At 44.9% G+C, this 18,888-nt stretch overlaps 1 protein-coding gene across 1 annotated transcript; it reads left to right on the top strand.

Moving 5' to 3' along the window:
• Nucleotides 1-10,101: 10,101 nt before the first annotated feature.
• LOC115311732 lies at nucleotides 10,102-12,051 on the top strand. Its single transcript, XM_042289747.1, has 4 exons — nucleotides 10,102-10,793; nucleotides 11,584-11,680; nucleotides 11,796-11,925; nucleotides 12,023-12,051. Exons 1-4 carry the CDS (start codon nucleotides 10,123-10,125, stop codon nucleotides 12,049-12,051), a joined length of 927 nt encoding a protein of 308 aa, XP_042145681.1. The 5' UTR covers nucleotides 10,102-10,122.
• The last annotated feature ends 6,837 nt before the right edge of the window (nucleotides 12,052-18,888 follow it).

The raw sequence follows: 18,888 nt of genomic DNA, 5'->3' as shown, positions 1-18,888 counted from the left end.
CAATATTGGATAAAAATGCGCAAACCACGTTGGTCCAACATGGGCTAGAACGTTGGCAAACCAGTGGTCCAACATTGGCACCAATGTTGGACCGCCATTGGATCGGGTGGCGTTTTCGAAAATGCCAACGTCAGACCAATATTGGAACCATTTTTTGCCAACATTGGGCCAATGGGGGTCCAACGCTGGTGTGCTGCCTGGGGTCCTGACTGTGGCCGACATTCCCGCAGGCTCTGCAGTACTGCACGGATCTGCGGTGGGGCCGGCATCGGGTGAACACGCTAGCCAGACATGTACAAATTACTCAAAAAAGGTAATTAAGGTAAGTTACTAAGTATCGGCGCCAAAAGTAATTGGAGTAGAGTAGAAATTACGCATTTGCAATAGTAATTGAGTAAACTACTAACTACTCTAAAAACGTAGCGAGTTACTTTGAAGTGACTTTCGAAGTTACTTTTTGATATTGAACAGCAGTTTTCATCAGTGAATGAACAGCAGTTTTGATCCGTGAAAAGCCCTGCGAGCCTAAAATAAATGCAGTCATCTTATGGCTTACGATTTCACCAAAATATTTTATTAGCTCGCATCCTATCAAGAAATTTCAAAGTTCTTGATAGGATAATTTCCCAATTTTCCTCCTAAAGACGTCATCAGTCAAGCTAAAAAGACGCTCCACCGACGCGCTGGACGGAATGGCAGCGTTCAATTTGAGAAACAGGTCGTGCAGGGTCGGGTAAGCGAGTGTCGGAATCTTAGGTGTCTATGAAGAAACATGTGAGGTTTACCTCGAGTAGGGGGTCTTTTATAACAAACTTTTTTCCTTCTTTTTTTTCGGCAAGTTGAGATTGTTATGACTGGCCCTTTTAATATCTTCGACGTTCTGAGAGTAGGCTGAGCGAGTGCACCTGACCGTCAAGGGTTCAAATCTCGCGCTACGACTATGATATCGTCCGGACTAGGGAGCCTTCATGTACGCTTTGCTAGGGTGATGCCACCCTTTGTGATACCACTCGCCGACAAACCAGCAGCCATTTTGTTCCTCGGCGATAATCCGTGGGGCTTATAACCTTCCCGGAAACAAGCACCTTACCTCAGAAGTTCGGAGCAGCGTTGTGGAACCCACGGAGGGAGGATTAGCATTTTCCCCCTCGGATGGGATTACCGATGGACACAAAGGCCACTTTCCGGCGCACGGGGAAACAATGAGAGAAACAAAATGGCGGTGGAAGAGGGTGTGGGAAAGGGAAACAGGCAGTTGGCATCACTCTATGCGAAGCGCACATGAAGGCACTCTAGTCCGGACGACTGCGCGTCTCGTTGCCATGCTAGTACTACGCTACTGAAAAAAAATGTTTTGGTTTAACAGAAGATGAACCGAAGTATACTTCGCCGCTGACGCCGGGTCCAACAAAAGGATCTCCCAAGGGCAACTCACTATCCTCGACGGCGACTATGGTATCCTGACGCGCCTACAAGTAAATCGTTTTCAACAAAGAGGAGGTCTCCCTGGCATGGAAGGTCGGAAGGACGCGAAGGATTACGTGAACAAGCATCGCCGCTCGTACAGTTGCAGCTGGAAGAGGGAACGTGCTCCCATGAACGGATTATCCGTGTCTGGGTTGGTGCGCGGGGGAGTCCGGCTTTGCAAAGGCGTATGCACTGACGACGAGGCGACCATGGGAACAGGCGCCCAGCTGCGAGGTCATTACAGTGGCGCTTCCCGTGGAACCCCCAAACCGCTTGAGGCAGAACTCACTAAAGGCAGACAACATGAAAACAACAACAACCCTAGGAGTGTCTTTCATGGCTGCAGCTGGAGACGCGGCGCCTGAGTGCATTACCAGATTAGGTCAATACCCGTCCAGGGCGTTCGTGCGCGCCGGTGTTATGTTTTGGCTGTTCGTCGCCACCTTGGCCCAACGACGTCTGTGATGCAGTTTCTACGGCTGCCGAGTATACACCTTTTCCGTCTAACCTCGACCCAGCGTGTAACGTGCGTAGCTTCGACTCGGCGACTCGGCGCACAGCGGGAATAGTTCTTCCGGTTCTAACACTTCCGGTATGCGGGAGCAGGCCTAGCCGGCTGGCAAGATGCTGAAGTGGTGCGCGTTAAATGGGTTTTGAAGCCCTTGACAGCGAAGTGAGTTGTAATAAGGTGGGTTAATACGTCAATGTATCATGTCCGCGCATATTTGGTCATCGGGCTGCCACTGCGCAGCCGTTGGCTGCAGCAGCAATTTCCGAAAACGGAAGATAGCGCGCGACAAATTGTGCACCGAACACAAGAAGTCGCAAAGCGAATGCGGCTGTAACGTATACACTTTGCATCGCTTCCCCGCTAATATCAGCGGGTAAGCGATGCAGTACCAGCACATAAAAAAAGCAAATAGGCAGTATAGAAACGGACATCTACAAGTGCAGTAATAGGCCTCGACAAGTCAAATGTAGAACAAATTTTGCAGCTTGTGGTGCAAATGTAAGACCCTGGGTGTTATGATTGTTATTGGCTACTCGAGTTTTGTTTTTCATTCCGTTCATTCCTACGAGGATGTGCACTATAATTTTGTGTGTTGCTCGGTAGCGACGCCCGTTAAAATACGTTAATGCAAACAATACGAAAAAAGGGCGCAAAATCGTCGTCGTCGTCCTCCCCCCCCCCCCCCCCCCCCTTTTACCTCCACCTCCTGAATAGTTCCGACGCATCTGGGCGTCATACGAAGTAGAGATGTCCCAGTAACTAGCGATCGTACCTCGACGGTGCACCATAACAATAAACCGTTCGGCCCGCGTCGCCAACTCCCATTGTGAGTATTTCTACGATTAAACGCTGATACTTCTATGCCCAGGGTCGCCCTCGCTCGCGCATAGAAACCTTCCGTTAGTCATTCGCAGAAGGCTGTCATTCTTCACGAACAACAACACGCGAAGAGTAAACACTGGTAAACGTCCTCAGGAAAAGTGAACATGCCTCCGATTTCGATTACCGGCGACGCTGGCGACGAACCTCTCGGCGCTGTTGGCGCAACAACGGGCGCCATGAAGGCGAATAAACACGCCAGAACACAAGAATAATTTACACTTTCAATGACAAACAGATTAAGAACTCACTAAAGGGAAAACAATGAAGATACGATGCACGGGGTCAATGGGGACAACGCGGGAGCTAGGAACAACGCTGCTCTCCGCATACCAAAATGGGCGCACAACCGTACGCTAGACGGTGCGGCTGTCGCTGCAACACGCAAGATGGCGACGACTACGCAGAAAAGATGTGAGGGGACCCCTTTTTCGGGAATGCCACTTCCTCTGCCGGCGTCTTATTTTTTTCTGCGCTCAGACTTTCGTGATGAGCAAAATTAGCACTAGATTTCGAAAGTAGTTAGTAATTTGAGTAGAAGTTACCTGAAAAAAGTAGTTAAATTAAGCTACTAATTACCCAAATCAATTTGTAATTGAAAGTTATCAAATTGCTCGGAAAAGTAGTTAAACTACAGTAGTTTGAGTAGAGTAGTTGAACTACGTCCAAGTCTGCGTGACGCTACCCGCTTTCACGTAGAATGGCACGTGCGGTCCCTCAAACGTGAGTAGCGCCGAGCTAGATTTTCCGAGCATTCTTGCGTGCAGAATGCTGTAGCCGTTGACTGAGATAAGTTCTTTAAGTTCCTCTTCTGTTGTTCCTGCTTCTATTCCGTGCACCACTCCTCGTACGGTGCCCGGGAGCGGTTTTAGGTAAGGCATGAGTTCGTACAAGGCCGCGCCTAGCTGTATCTGGGTGATCATTCTCAGCTTCATGGCGTAGTCCTCGTCCGCGGTACTTGCGATGATCAAGTTCTGAGCCCATTGCGTCTGGATCGTCACATTCGAGTAGAAGTCTTTGAATGGAAAACCGCCTGCTGTGGCGATGCCTTGCGTGAGGCTTTTATCAGACCACGAAGAAAGCTTGAGGCCCGTTCTTGGTCTGTATACTACCTTGTATTCATCCTCTTGTAATGGTGGCAACATGCGTTTCCTTGGTGGCGTGTTGTTGCCTCCGCGGGTTCTTCCGTCCCCGCGTCGCTGTTGCTGCAGTTGGTTGTTGGTCGGTTGCATCTTTGGGTTGGTCAGCCCACTCGTCTCTTCTTTTAGATTCTGGGCGCTGTTCGCCTTGCTGTTTCCTTTTATGCGGTTCTCATCCGCTGTTTTCTGGCTTTTTCTTTCTTTGAGAACTTCGTACCACGGGCCAGGCTGGCTCAGCGTCCTGCCGCTGTTTTCATCAAACTCCATGTGCGTGCCGCTCGTTCTGGTACTCGCGCTGTTCTCCATGTCTATCTCGTTGTTCACTCCCTGCTTTGTTACTTGCGTAGGTATCATGCTTGCGGGGCCCGAAGGCCCGCGCGCAAAGCGGGTTTCGGCGTTGGGTCTCGCTTATTTCTTTCCCTCGGCGGGTGCCCCGTGTTCGAGTATAGCCAAGATGGCGACCGCTTGTATTCCTGGTGAGGCTTAGCTCTCCGCATACGAGGTAGATCTTTCCAAGGTGGAAATTTGACCAAAAAATTCACTCATTTGCACAGCTGTGGTATCCCTCGGTGCCGCTTTTCTTGGTGAATTGAATGACACTGAAGATTATAAGGATATTTTGGTACTTTCGCGTTAACTGCCTAAAAAGGGCAGGAGCCCATGTGGAGCAATTCTGCTTCGCTCGGCCCCCTGGTGTCTTTTTTCCGGCGAAAGGGTATTCAGAAATAAATCAAAAACCGCGGGACGCGTGGCTTCGTTCCGAGCGCTTCAACGCGTGCAAGGCATAATTCGACGAGTAAACGGTAAATTCCTTGCCTCATCGGCGTCCGCATCGGCGTCGTCCGTGTCGTCGGAATCCGAGTGAACGACTTGCGTCAGGTCCATCGTGCACACCAACAAAATTTGAAGTGGCCTAGAAACGCTTGTACAAACGCAACAAACTGAACGCCGAGCCGCCATCACTGTTGAGGTTGCTGACTGGAATTTGTATTCTTCTCTAAACTTGGCCTTACTTACCAGTGTTGAGCAGCTAAAGCTTAGTAACGATAACGCTGCAAATGAGTTATCAGTTCATTAATTATTTTATGATGTTTTTACGGTTACGAAGCTTTGCGTTTTTGGCGTTTAAATTTGGAGCATTAAAGCTGATAATAACGGACCCGCTGAGAAGCTGCTAAGTTGTCTATTCTAATTTTTGTTATTGCAAATAACAAAAGTCGTTTCCGTGGCAAATGGCAAAGTCGTCGATTCCGTGGTAACTATCGCTGAGGAACTCGCCGTTACGCAGACTGGTGAATTATAAATGTGTGTATATTAAGTTTTGTGAGGTGCTGCTTTTCCTTCTTGCATGAATGAAGCTGGTGCCGAATTGTCCTTCTATTCGGAATCATGAACAACAAAGTAACCGCGGCTTTGCACATGTAGAGAGAGGCTCGAAACTGATGCAGCCCAAACGAAACTGAAGAAATCGCTGAGCGTACTTCGGCGTCGCAAGTTTCGATTTAGAATTTACTGATCGCATTCATTTTAATGTGTTCTCAAGTGTAGTACCCTTGAAATAAGGGCACCCAACCAGTGCAAACATATGTGATCGTTCTGGTAGGTACAAACCCTAATTCAAATCGTGTTAGAAAAAAAAAAAATCCTCGGTGAATTACTGCGTTGGAAGCGGCACTACGTCTCCTTGTCAGTCGGTGTTCGCATCAGAAAAAAAAAAATACACATGGGGATGCTGCTTGTAACTCTCTCTCTCTCTCTCATATGCGCCATTTCCTTGATCAGTAAAAGAGCTCCAGCGCTCTAAAATGCCTGTGCTTTATATAAGCAACAGAACTTATGACACTGAGAACAGTAAGATGCTTTAAATTCTGTAGAATTTCTAAATTGCTGTAGATAATGTTGTGTGCATGCAGTTTGGAGTTTTTATTGTATTTTTTACTTGTGCAGTACATATATGATTTGATGGGCTCTATTTTTCATGCCTCTTGATGTCCTTGTTACCTGTCAAAATGTGTTCCACTAAGCTGTGTGTTCGATCATCGCGTTTCACACTTGCCCTATCTGCCATCCACAATATTTCTGTCCATAACATGTCAACACTCCGCAAAAAAAAAGTGTCGTCGGCTCTGCTTCTTTGTAAATTGACCGGCATCCCTGCAAACTTTGTTCTATGGCTGTATTATGTGCTATGTTTGTGACTCTTTTCGTTTGAATTGTACCATGCATAGATCCAATAAACAGTCCCCTACGTGAAAAAATGCCTTCTTGTCTGAATGTGATCGCCTGGAAATGGTGTCCTGTGACGGGCGCTCTAAATAAAGCAATGCGGAGGGCAAGTTCGTCTGCTTCTTGCGCAGGGGCCCTAGTAGAACCATATGTTGCCATAACGTTACTGGAATGTCACAAATGTAATGTAACGTTGGGGCACATTTGGGCATGTTATAGCAACGTTAGAAAACTAACGTAACAGGTACGTTCACCTGTAACATTGTTTCACCGTAACTGAACGTCGTGCAACGTTACATCACATAGGCAAACGTTCCAGGAATGTTAGAGAAGCAACATTAGAGCAACGTTTCGAAATAACCTCTTCGTAACATTTCTACCCGGACATAAGGGCAATGTTTTGCAGCGACGTTGGCCTAATGTGACGAAATGTGACACATCACCACATCACACAGAGACTGGTGAAGGATACACAAAGGAACTAAACTTTGAATAGTTCAATAAATTTTCTTGTTCAAACATTTTTATTTTTATACAAACAGAAAGACCGCCCTAATGCTTGTGAATGGCGCATTTGAAACAAGTGTTCAAAATGTACTCTAAACAAATTGCAGAAAAGTAAAAAAAATATCTGTCCAAAAGGTTTATAATAAAATTGAATTCATTTGTGTGTGTGGCATTTGCTTGCACAATTTTATAATCAAGTTTAATATAATGGGCTAAGTGGTAATGCAAGGCTGGCAAACTTATAATGAACATGGCTTACATTTCGTTGCCATAGGATTGTTCAGTGAGCTTCAACTCGAGGATGAATGTGAACAAAATGGTTTGTTGTCGCCACACTAAAGCACATGCAAACACACTAAGGCACCCTACTGTGGTTTTTGTCATACTATAAACGAAACACAAACCAACAGAAACCTTGTCGAGAAGTCTGTTGAGACTTGCCTGTTCGAGCTGGTTTCCTTCCTGCCCCTTAACCTGTCTCGCCCTTACAAAAATTACCAATGAGTTTCTAATGAGTTTGTGCATTTTATAAGAACACATTAGGAATTCAATTGAAACTCATTTATCATTTTTGTAAGGGCGAGTTGGCGAGTTAGGAATTCAATTGAAACTCATTTATCATTTTTGTAAGGGCGAGTTGGTGAGTCTGCTCAATATTCACAAGCTAACATGCACCCTTATCATTGCTTCTTAGGTTAGGATCATTCGGATGCCCAGCGTCTGGAACGCATGCTAAAGATAACAAGAGGGTGAAGTCCAAGGGCGGATTTGGAGGGGGGTCCGGATGTCCTGACCCCCCTCTTGATTTTTGCATGTGTAAAATTTAGGGCGTAAAACGAGGGAGAGAGGAAGGGGGTTCCTAAACATATGGTACGCTGACCAACACCTGACCCTCCACCCCCCCCCCCCCCCCCAAGCAAATTCCTGCATCTGCCCCTGGTGAAGTCATGGGGCGTTATTGTGTCATCGAACGCGGAAAACTCATGCTAGTGACGTGACGGCCCAAAGACCTCCCAAACATGTATAGGATGGCACGCGAGTGATAGCCTGTAAATTAAACTGGAACCTGAGCTAGCTGAAATTATCACCAAAGGTGTATTTTAGTGGTGTGCTCTATTACGTTAACTTTTGTAGCGTAGCTCTGTTTCTGTGAAAAATATTAACATGATTACCCTACTACCAAGTCGCAGAGAGTTCTTGAGGTCGACTGAATGCTCTATCCGACCCGAGCTTCCTGCGATATAATTTCTATTATTTAAAATAGAAGCAAGGACTAATTTCCCAATAGACTCGACTCTAATCGAGCGATTGTGTGGTTTTTACTCTCGCCGCCTTGGTTGTCTGCGTCAGTGCTTGCCTAGAGATTTAGAGAAATCTTGGAACATGCAGTATAAAATACACCCTGGTTGAAAATTTGAAATAGTTACATGCGGAAGCTCATTTTTCAGTCCAATTTATAGCCCACCACTCTGTTTCTTCAGAAAACTCAAAAAGTGGCGGCTCATTGCAACATACTGCAAGTGAGATGACCGGTGGGAGCCATTGTCTCATAGACAGAGGAGGGGAAAAGGGAGACGGTCTAGAGGGAAGGTGAACGAGGAGATGGGAAGAAAGACGTCAAGTATGAAGGTCGAAGGCCAAAAGCACATGCTCACACAAGGAAGAGAAGAGGCGGAAGCGAGAGGGGACTGAGGATGAAATGGCTGAGGGAGCATGAAGGGAGAGAAAGATGAAGAAAAGTTGGGCAGGGAGGAGCGAGATCGGACGGAGGAGAGAGGCAAGAGGGGAGGAAGAGCACACAGAGGGAAGATGACACCAAGTCTCAATAGGGGAGAGGAAGGAGTGGAGGGGAATAAGGAGATGGGGAAGGGGTGGGGCCAGATAAAAGAGCGAGCAAGAAGGGGTGGTCCAGTAGGAAGTGGTACAAAGTCGGAGGTCATAGGCCACGGTTGCACGGACAGAAGATCATACTTCCCCGACCACTCAAAATGAAGAGCCATATCCAGAGACCACCATGAAAGCAAAGATCATAGGCCAAGAACACAGAATCACTCAAGCGAGAGAGAAGGGGGAAGAGGGGAGGAAAGGGGAGGTGGATGGATAGCGGGAAAAAAGAGGAAGATAGACGGGAGGGTGGAGGAAGAGGGGAGGGAGGAAAGAGGAGACCGAGGAGATAGATAGAAGGGGAGATGGCGAGGAGCAGCATCCAAGGGTCCAAAGTTGAAATCATATGTCAGAAGCTACGAACATATAATTCTATGGAGGTAGGAAAGGGGGAGCGAGGGGCCACAAACATAAAATCAAGCGAGAAAGTGAGGGGGGAAAGAAAAGGAAAGGCAACATAGGAGAGATGGTACGAGAATGGGGTACGAGATGAAAGAAAAGTGGAGTGAGGATAGGGCCAGGTAGGAAGGAGATCCAGCGTCAAGGGCCACGGATACACGGACGCACTCCGCATCCCACTCAAAATGAAGGGCCGGAAGGGCCATGAACGGTTACTGCCGTAAAAGACGAAAAGAAGTGAGGCGCGTGGACGAGTGAGTGAGTGATGATAGCGCATACTACTGTTTCTGAACGAGATTTCCAGTGCACGGGTCCGTCACTCGTGTGCTTCTGCTTCGCTCGGAATTAAAATGAAACGAGTAAAATCGCTGCGTCACCCGTGTGCTTCTGCTTCGCTCGCAATAAAAATTAAACGAGTATAATCTTACACATACGAGTACTTAGTCCTTGTTCACTTCTCGCCAAAGAGCAGTCGACAGAAGTGGTCAGAACAAAACCAAGCTCGCTCTGCGTGGACCACTTTTTGCCTACATTTGTGGACAATTCACAATGGCACAGCACAGTCGCATAGCTACGGAACTACCGTTTCGACATTAATAGTTCACTATCATTGCCGATATTATGTTCGAGATCACGCACCGATCATTGCAAGCTCACCACCGTCCGCCATGATTGCATACGAGTACGGCATCACGGTTATGGCTGTACGGCTTATACCAATCTCCAATTTCTCCCATCGAACCCATGTTCTGTAACTCTTAAAAAAAACGTATTTTACTACTGTCAAATAAATTTTTAGAGTTTATTCATACTTGAACTTCATAGTTGTTTACTCGTTTACGCACAGTGTTGACAAGCCACGACGCCAAGATATGGAAGTAGCTCAAGCCAAACAAGGTCGAAGCCAGGGTGTAAGATAGACAGGTGGGGAAACGAAAGCCAAATGAGCGACCGTATTGTGTCCTCCTCGGTTTTCTCTTTTTCTGTGGCGCCATCTATGTGGAGCACCGCGAACTCTCACTCCGGGTGGGCGACCGATGGCGACCGGCTAAACTGACGGAGCATGCAAGGACATTGCTAAAGACATTGCGCATCACTGAGGTTGCACAAATGGGAAGTGGTTTATACCACTACTTTGGAGTAGCTGCAGGGCTTATGGCAGAGGCCACAGGCGGATTGCTTCCCAGCGGGTGTTCCACGCTGTCGCTCTCCATAAACGTAGATGGACTTCCAATCTCACAAAGTTCTCGTAAGCAGTTCTGGCCAGTGCTTGTTCCGGTGAAAGAAAGCCGCGGTAAGAACCCTTTCGTGGCGGCATTGCATGAAGGTGATGGGAAACCTGAAAACGTGGAACTCTTCATGAAGGATTTTGTTGAGGAACTGTCCGTATTGTTGACCCAGGGCATTCATCTCAATAGCAAATTGTATACAGTACAACTACATTCATTTATCTGTGATGCTCCAGCCAGGGCCTACCTCAAGTGCATCAAGGGGCAGACTGCATACTATGGTTCTGAAAAGTGCAGTCAGAAGGGAAAACATGATGGAAAGAAAGTTACACTTCCGGATATTGATGCTCCATTATGCACAGATGAAGACTTCACCAACCAAGTGAATGCAGACCATCATCATGCTGTTTCACCACTTTCAGCACTAGGTGTAGGCCTTGTGAGTTGCTTTCCTCTGGACTACATGCACTTGGTGTGCTTGGGCGTCATGAAAAGATTAATTGTGCAATACTGGACCTCACCCACACCTTCAGCATCGAAGTTGCCCAAAAGGTCCCAACTTGAAATATCCGACAAGTTGATAAGCTTTCAGTCAAGCACACCTTGCGAGTTTAATCGCAAGCCACGTTCTCTCAAAGAACGAGACCACAGGAAGGCAGTAGAGTTCCGGTGCTTTTTGCTGTACTTTGGGCCAGTTCTTCTTCGAAGTGGTTTGGACAAACGCTTCTACAGCTGAGCTGTGCTATGACGATTCTAGCCAGCCCCAAGTTTTTTTTTTTTTGACGCACTGCGATGTGGCAGAGTCCCTCTTGAGAGAGTTTGTTCGCGATGCCGGTTCCCTTTATGGGGATGGGGTGTATGTTTACAATGTGCACTCCCCGATCCACCTGACACAGGATGTTCGGAGGTTCGGCCCTGTGGACTTGTTCTCTGCCTTCCCTTTCGAGAACTTTCTTGGGAAACTAAAGAAGATGGTCAGAGGTCGTGCATTGGCTTTGCAGCAAGTCATTAGAAGATACTCGGAACTCAAGGCTGCAACCAAAATAACCCGTGAACAACAGAAGTGTGGCAGGCAAGGGCCACACCGAGATGGGCCTGAGCCGCCAAACTTCGAGGGAACTCAGTACAGTGAGCTACTCCTAGATGGCACATATCTTTCTTTCAAGCCTTCAGAGAACTGTGTGCAGCTGAAAGATGGTAACATCATTCTTGTTAGGAACTTCATCGAATCGGGTGGAGAGCAAAGCATCTGCGGGCAGTTCTTCCAGTGTCTGAACGACCTGTATACCACTAATGTGCCTTCATCAGAACTAGGAATTTTTAAGGCCACCAGTCTTTCCAGGCAGTACTCATTGTGTAGTGTGAAGGACATCAAGTGCAAGTGCGTCTGTTTGCAGCATCAACAGTGCTATGCGGTTTTTCCACAAGTTCACCTGCAAGTGTGATGATTCATATTTGCATAATCTAAGCTGGTCTTGATTGCTTTGAAAATAACATTTTCACATATTAATAAGGAGCTTTTAAAATAATAAAGCCTTCATTTGTGTGTTTCAGGAAATGTACTACATCATAAATTTTCTTGGGAAGAATGATATTTCGGCAGTTCCTGCCTGTTGGGTGCGGAATGACCGTTGTGCATGGCCACCCTACAGAGGTAAACAAAGGACAAAGGCCATCAAGGACTGTGAGCAGCCTTGTCCTGACTGGGCCACGTTTCCATGTCGAATAATGGGGTCAAGTTGTAAGTACAGCGATGATGAAACAAAACCACTGCTTTTCAGTTGTACCGTTAGTTACTGCCGTTGAGTAGGACTATAAATTGCAAGAAATCATTTTTTATTTGCAGGGTTATGTCAGCTCCCAAAGTGTGAGCACAAAACTTTTGAGTGGTCTTGGAGACGATTGCGTGTATACACTATATATATATATATATATATATATATATATATATATATATTTATGTATATATATCAGGGTGTGAACCGGAACCGAAGCGAACCGAAAACCGGAACCGAACCGGTATTTTTTCCGTAACTGAACCCGAACCCGAACCGTTATATTGTTATCGCGATGAACCCGAACCGGAACTGAACCGGAAAAAAAATAACGGTTACCGGCTCATGTCAAAATGGTTCGTCCACTCGCTGTTGACAATGAATGTGCTATCAATGCCATTTGTTTCTTAAGTGCCGTCAACTGACACACACCTCGCTTACATATTTTTCTTCTCCACTCAGTCTTAGGAATATAAACGCTGTATCCATGAATCTTGACAAACGCTGCATCCACGAATCTTGACAAACGCTGCATCCGTGAATCTTGACATAGGAACCAGTATTGCGCTGGTCGCGGCTTGCACGGAAAAAAAAAAGAATTGAAAAGCTGTGCAAAAAAAAAAAAAAAAAAAAAAAAATCGCGTCACGGGATTTCATTTTTTTACAATCTCGTAAATCCTAAATGCTGCTGTGTGCTCATTTCATAACAGGTTCCTAGAACGCGCGAGCTCTTGAAGCTTGCTTCCATTGGAATGAGAAAAGAAAAGGCTGCGGAGCTTGATAATAATGCATCCGGTTTCGTATAGGCAATTAGAAGCTAACATATTTGTGAGACAGCGAACTCTTCTATTTTAATATTTATCCTATTACGTCCTTCTGCCCAGGTAACAATTTATGTTGTGGAGAGAGTCGGCGCAACAAAGTTTCGCAACAGAAAACAGTTTTACTGCAATCGCGCAACAATGTTGTAGCAACAGTCATACCACTGCAGAAGTGTCCGCTGCTAAAGCACTGCGGCAACTGTGTCGGTCAACCGTTGATTGTTTCATGCTCGCAACAGTTACCGAAGCATTGCTTTTACCCAGTAAAATGTGTGCTGTCCTGATGTTGCTAAACTGTTCCCGTGGCAGGTTCAAAAACAGTTTGCGTTTACACTGCCAGATTGCAGTCCCCAAACATTGCTTTTCAAAAGTGTTCCAACTGTACGACACAACAGTTTCGCGCTAGGTTGGGATAGATGAAACACTGGACACCATTGTTGGTTGACTGTTGCTCAAGCCTATTCGGCAGACATTGCGTGCCACAACGGGACTGCAGCTGTACATCAGTTTTTGCCAACTGCTGCCGCATGCATCTTCTCAACATTTGCACTGCATGACCACGCAGCGCTCCTCGCGACAGTGCTTCCCCATGATCGGGGCAACAATGTCTTGATTTTGTTGCTAGAGTCTGTCACGCCACAGCTGCGTGGCATAGTTTTGCGGGTGTTCCTCACTTATCTCGCAACAATTCGAAAACAGTTGGACAGCCTTTTGGCAACTATTGCGGGCACCTTATAGCGGAACAGTAGTACAGCCAACGTTACTAAAGCTCAGTATACTGCATGGAACATTCCCGAAAGAAGTTGCACCGATCCGTACAATCCCTTAGCAAAAAGAGGCCGTACTTCAAACGAAGTTGAAATATATTTAGTACGAATATTCATTTTGTATTTATTCTGTATTATTTTGGCCGCATTCGAAATACGCGCGTAATGTATTCAAAATACATTATAAATATGAATCAAAAAATATTTTAGGTATACCAAAAAGTTCATTCCTTCACACTCAAGATGCCATTTGTGGATACAAACCGGTTACACAATTTTTTTTTTATTTTCGATTTTGTCAGCAAATGGTGTCCCTGTGGTATTTGAAGGCACTACTAAATACATCTCACAAAGCCACATTAGAAACGAACACAAACACAAACACCATGACGCACTGAAGAGCTCATTCACAGTCCCGTTGACTGCTCTAGAGCCTTATATAGCCTACATATTGAAGGTAATAATTTTTTCGGTGACCACCTCTGCGCTTATTAAGGTTACAACTATTCGATCTTCTCCTCGGGAGTCTGTCAAGGGGGAAACAGTGTTTTGAAGTTCGTGGACGATATCTCTTACTAAAAGGCGTTGGTACAACTAATAACAATTCGGCACAGTCCCTAAAACAATATCCACACAAACGGCTCATAAAATACATGTTATTGCTTCTCTGCGTAGCACCACTCAGGGCGAAGCGAATCAAGGCAGTTTCTTCACTTTAAAATACTGTAAACGACTTTATTTTCGTGAGGACCTAATTCTCGCAAAGTTGGCGAATCGCCTACAATTCCGAAAGTAGGTCCCGTGAACAATTCCGGCAAAATGTAAAAACATTAAAATCTATATTGCGATCCCAGCGCGTCGCGAAAATTAGAATTTGCGAATTATTCCCAAACTCCAACTTTGACCTAAATCGCGAAATATTGAGCCCGCGAAAAATAAATATTTTACAGTAGTTGTTTTGCCATTCCTTTTTAGTAGTTGACTATTTAATATGGTAGTCAATGCATGTCACTGTATTAAAGTCACTATTCACATCACGTACAATGGTGAGTATACACGTTCAGTGAACTAACATTGTGCTAACAAAACCACGCCAAACGTCTCTGTTCACAGCACCTGCTGAAGCTTTCCAGCATCAGCAAATGTTGTGGTTGTAGTTACCGAACCCCGTTTGTGATTGGTGTGCAAGGAACTGATCAGGTGTGTTCTTGATAGAAAAAAGGAAACAATAACATAAACTGGGCTGATTTATCAGTGCGATGCTGCGCAGTTCAATTGCCAAACTAATCAAATGTATTTAGGCGCTTCAGTGTACTCCATATCTGCTTGAAGTGAACTTCAGAAGGGGAGCTTTTAAATATCTTGGTAGTTTAAGTCAAACTACCAAAGTATTGCAGTCAAAAGGTACTTAGAGTATAACACAACAGTATTTACGATTTTCAGGTATTTTAAGAGTATTCTGCACGTATTCTTGATTGCTCCATTTTTTTAGGGTTGGAGTATATTTTGCATGAATTAAATAAATATTTCAAGAAATATATGTGAAAGGTATTTTGTGCCTATTAATTTTGTATTTACATATTTCAAAACGCATGAAGGGAACTTCAAATGTAGTTTAAGTAAAGGTATTTTAAAATGATTTTAGAAGTATATTTTAGTACGAAGTAACAAAAAAAGAAGTTTATATTTTCCGTATATTTTTCGTGTACTTACAATTATGAATTGTATTTCAAATACACTCAAATTAGAATGTGGTATATTTCAAACGTATTAGTTTTCGCTAAGGGATGGAACCCAACTATCGGCGATCGCAACGCCGCCATTTCTCCCGCCGCGGCCACTGAGGAAACTGCACAGCTTTTGAACTGGCTCAGAGTGTCGCATTCATTAGCGTCAACTATTACTCTTCTATTTTGGCTTTCATCGGCTATATCGTAGCCGAAACATACCAGCCAAAAGGGCGTCAGGGTAGCCACCCCCGTCTCCCATGCACAGGTACCGTGAATACACACAGAAGTCAGCACGTCCTCAGCTTCGGACGCGCTACCTCAAATTTACGGTGAGTCGTAGTTGTATAAAAACAATAGTAATTATGCCGCGAACCCTTGTAAACTATTTTTTCAAGAACCATCCCGTGTCTGCTATTTTGTACCAATCTCCAATAAACGTTCCTACAAAACAAGTTTATTTCCGTTTGTTTTCATGCAAAGAACTAGTTTTCTTAAAGTTCATGGTAACCAGAGTCTCGATGCCCGCCAAAGATGTTACTCTTTCTGTGGATGCAACTAGAGGGCGCCACCGCCGCGTTGTTCCGGAGTTCTCCGGCCCCTCCAGCAGCGCTCCGATGCGAAGCTCCGTGCGACGACCGCAGTTTCAATGGCATTTATTTTAAAAAGAATTATTCAGAAATCATATGTTTTAGGAGTATCATGAAACTGCCTATTATTCACGTACTTTAACTGTTGCTTGTGGTTCTCTAATTCGGGTAGTGCTGCGATAGCACCCTCCGCGCACTATCACGCTACCATGCCGCTGAGACAAAAATTAACCATCCAATGACTCAGCTGAAAGTGACATCCTCATAGATTAGCAGAGCATCCCACTCACGTAATACACCCCCCCCCCCCTTGCATTTATATTCATATTATATTACGCTTAAAGGAGTCATAAAATTATTTTTCATTCCTCCTTAGCTTTAATCCTCAACTCAAACGCGGATTGAGAAATCACGTGGTCGTGACATGCTTTTGCACCGGTGCGATGACTCGAAGCTTTCATCGTGCTTTTTGAACACAACATATAACTTGTCATTCGCAAGTGATTATAAGTTCTGTCGGGGCACTCATTGACCACGAACGCGAATCCAAATATTTGTTGACGAGCGCTTACACCCGTGTGAAGCAGTTCTCGTGTGCAACGCGTGAGTTCAGGTCGGCTGACGTGCTGTGGGTACCGTTAACATGGTTTGGGTAACACTGAGATGCTCTGAGTACAGCCGATCTATCACAGTGAAAAGGCGGAGAACTTTCAAGGGAAATGAGGTACAAACTAGTCTCCTATATCTCCAAATGTTCGTAACCGAAAAGCTGGCTTTTGACTTTCTACCCTCTTTATTTTGGCCCACTAAACGATATGCGAATAGTAAACCCCTAATGGTAAAATCATCTGTCCCAGCCCATAATTCACTTCATGTCGAATAAAATTATAAAAGGCGCGAACAGAACAGGACAAAAAAAGAACCACGTACGACGCGGGCAAGCGTCAACTTCCAACTGTTTTAATAAAACACGAAACATTGTCAAACTGTCGATCCCCATCGCCTAAACACATGCAAGAGATAAAGATTCCTATCGCTCATCACACGCAGCCCTCAAGAAACACAATTTTTTTGTTTATAGCAGATAAAGGAATGGCTGCTTACGCATTTGTCAGCCGCTTTGTGCATACCGAAAGCTTCGATTTATCTCTTTTCCATCTTCTTCATCCCTCTCTTAATAAACCTTGTGTGCTCTAACAAATTTCCACACCCCCATCGTTCGCAGTGCTCCGCAAGATGGTCACCCGAATCATTGCGTCCGACTAGCTTGTGTTCCCGCGCTCTCTTATTAAGGCATCGGCCGGTCTGAGCGATGTAAACTTGTCCGCAACTAAAAGGAATCTCGTAAAACCACCTTAGTCACAACTTCTAATATTTTAATTGATTTGAACCAACTAGCCTTAAACCAAATTTTTATTTAATTTCATGGCCCCTCTAAATCTGGAAATCAATAAAAGTAAAAGCACATCGAAAAAAAAAAAAAAAGAAGCCTCGCGAAAAGCTGAAGCTTTTCTTTTTTTTTTCCCCAAAGAGGGCAATGTAAATTACCTCGACCTGCAAGTTCAGAACTAAGGGTCTAATTTTAACATTGCCTTTTTTGTTTCGTGAAGCGGTCATAGCACATGAACATGTTGGAACCACACCTAATCTTGTAATCCTCGTGTCCCACTAGAGCGACAGACAGAAGCAAACCACAACGACAAGCCTCAAACCAGAGTCTTTCGCTATTCGAGAGGCTTTGTAGAATAAAGGATGCTATACTGAAACACGAGCATCATGCACGCGAGGGTATCTTTGGCAGGCTTGCAATCGCTCGTGCTTACTTCACGAGCACCGAGCGACTAAACGCCTGCCATAGGTACCATCGCGAGCATGCTGCGTGGGTTCGAGGCTTGTCGCTGTCATTCGTTTCTGTCTGTCGCTCTAATGGGGCACGGGCATAAACAACTCCGGAACGCAGCCCAGTGACGGAACCTTACATTTTTTGTTACGTCCCTGTTTATGTTCTAAGTGAAACGGTGTTATCTATCTCATCCGGAAGACCGTTTTAAAAGCAGCACTAAAAAAAAAAAGACGTTGCAGCAAAAATGTTTTATTTTTTTATTTTTTATTTACATGAGGAACCAGAGAAGCACGGAAGCACACTATTTAACTTTGAAACACTTTGGGGGCTTTTGTAATTGGACTTCAAACTGTAGCCAGCTGACATTATAATCGCTCATTTGATTGCTATGTACACCTCAGATACAATAAATACAAGTTTGTTTTAGTGCATTGGCTACGAATGACAGACAGCTGTTTTGACGAGCTCTGAGTGGGCGCTAAGCATAAGTTAAAACTTTTTTGCAAGCTTTCCATAAGCCGAGCGAATCCTTTATCGCTGTCCATAAATTGTATCCCTTTCCAAGTGGAAGTTATTTCACCGTTGCGCAAAATCGCACAGTTTTGTTTTGCTTTTGCTACCAGAATATATAGACTTTTTCTGTGTACTCTCGTCTCCAGCCACCTAATAGGCGTATCCTCTATAGGCGACAAAAAATAATCCAACGTTTCAACCTGCAAATAGTAAAAAAACAAAGGGGAGGCAAAACGAGAATGGGTGACGTTTACGCTTATATCCTAAATGCCTTCTATTGGCGTGGCGACGGCAAAACAATGTTTTCGCCCATACTGGAAGTGATGTCAATTCAAGATGGCGGCGCACTTGCAGAAAAGGTTTACATATATATAATTTTTTTTTTTACATTTTGAGGGAGCGGTTAGTGCTTTTTCGTCAAAGGCTCCATGAAACAAATCTTCGGCTAGAATAAATCAATATATATTCGGATTTTACTAATGGCACATCGTTCAGTGGGCCAAAAGAAAGAAGAAAGGTAGAAAGTCAAAAGCCTGATTTTCGGTAAGAAAATTTGAAAATAAAGCGGACTATTTCGTACCTCCTTCCCTTCGTAAGCTCTCTGCCTTTTC

The sequence above is a fragment of the Ixodes scapularis genome, unplaced genomic scaffold (assembly GCF_016920785.2).
Source record: "Ixodes scapularis isolate PalLabHiFi unplaced genomic scaffold, ASM1692078v2 PGA_scaffold13__105_contigs__length_92229423, whole genome shotgun sequence".
In the NCBI taxonomy this organism is placed as follows: domain Eukaryota; kingdom Metazoa; phylum Arthropoda; class Arachnida; order Ixodida; family Ixodidae; genus Ixodes; species Ixodes scapularis.
Note: the sequence above shows the minus strand (reverse complement) of the source record. Positions and strands in the feature narration are given on the sequence as shown.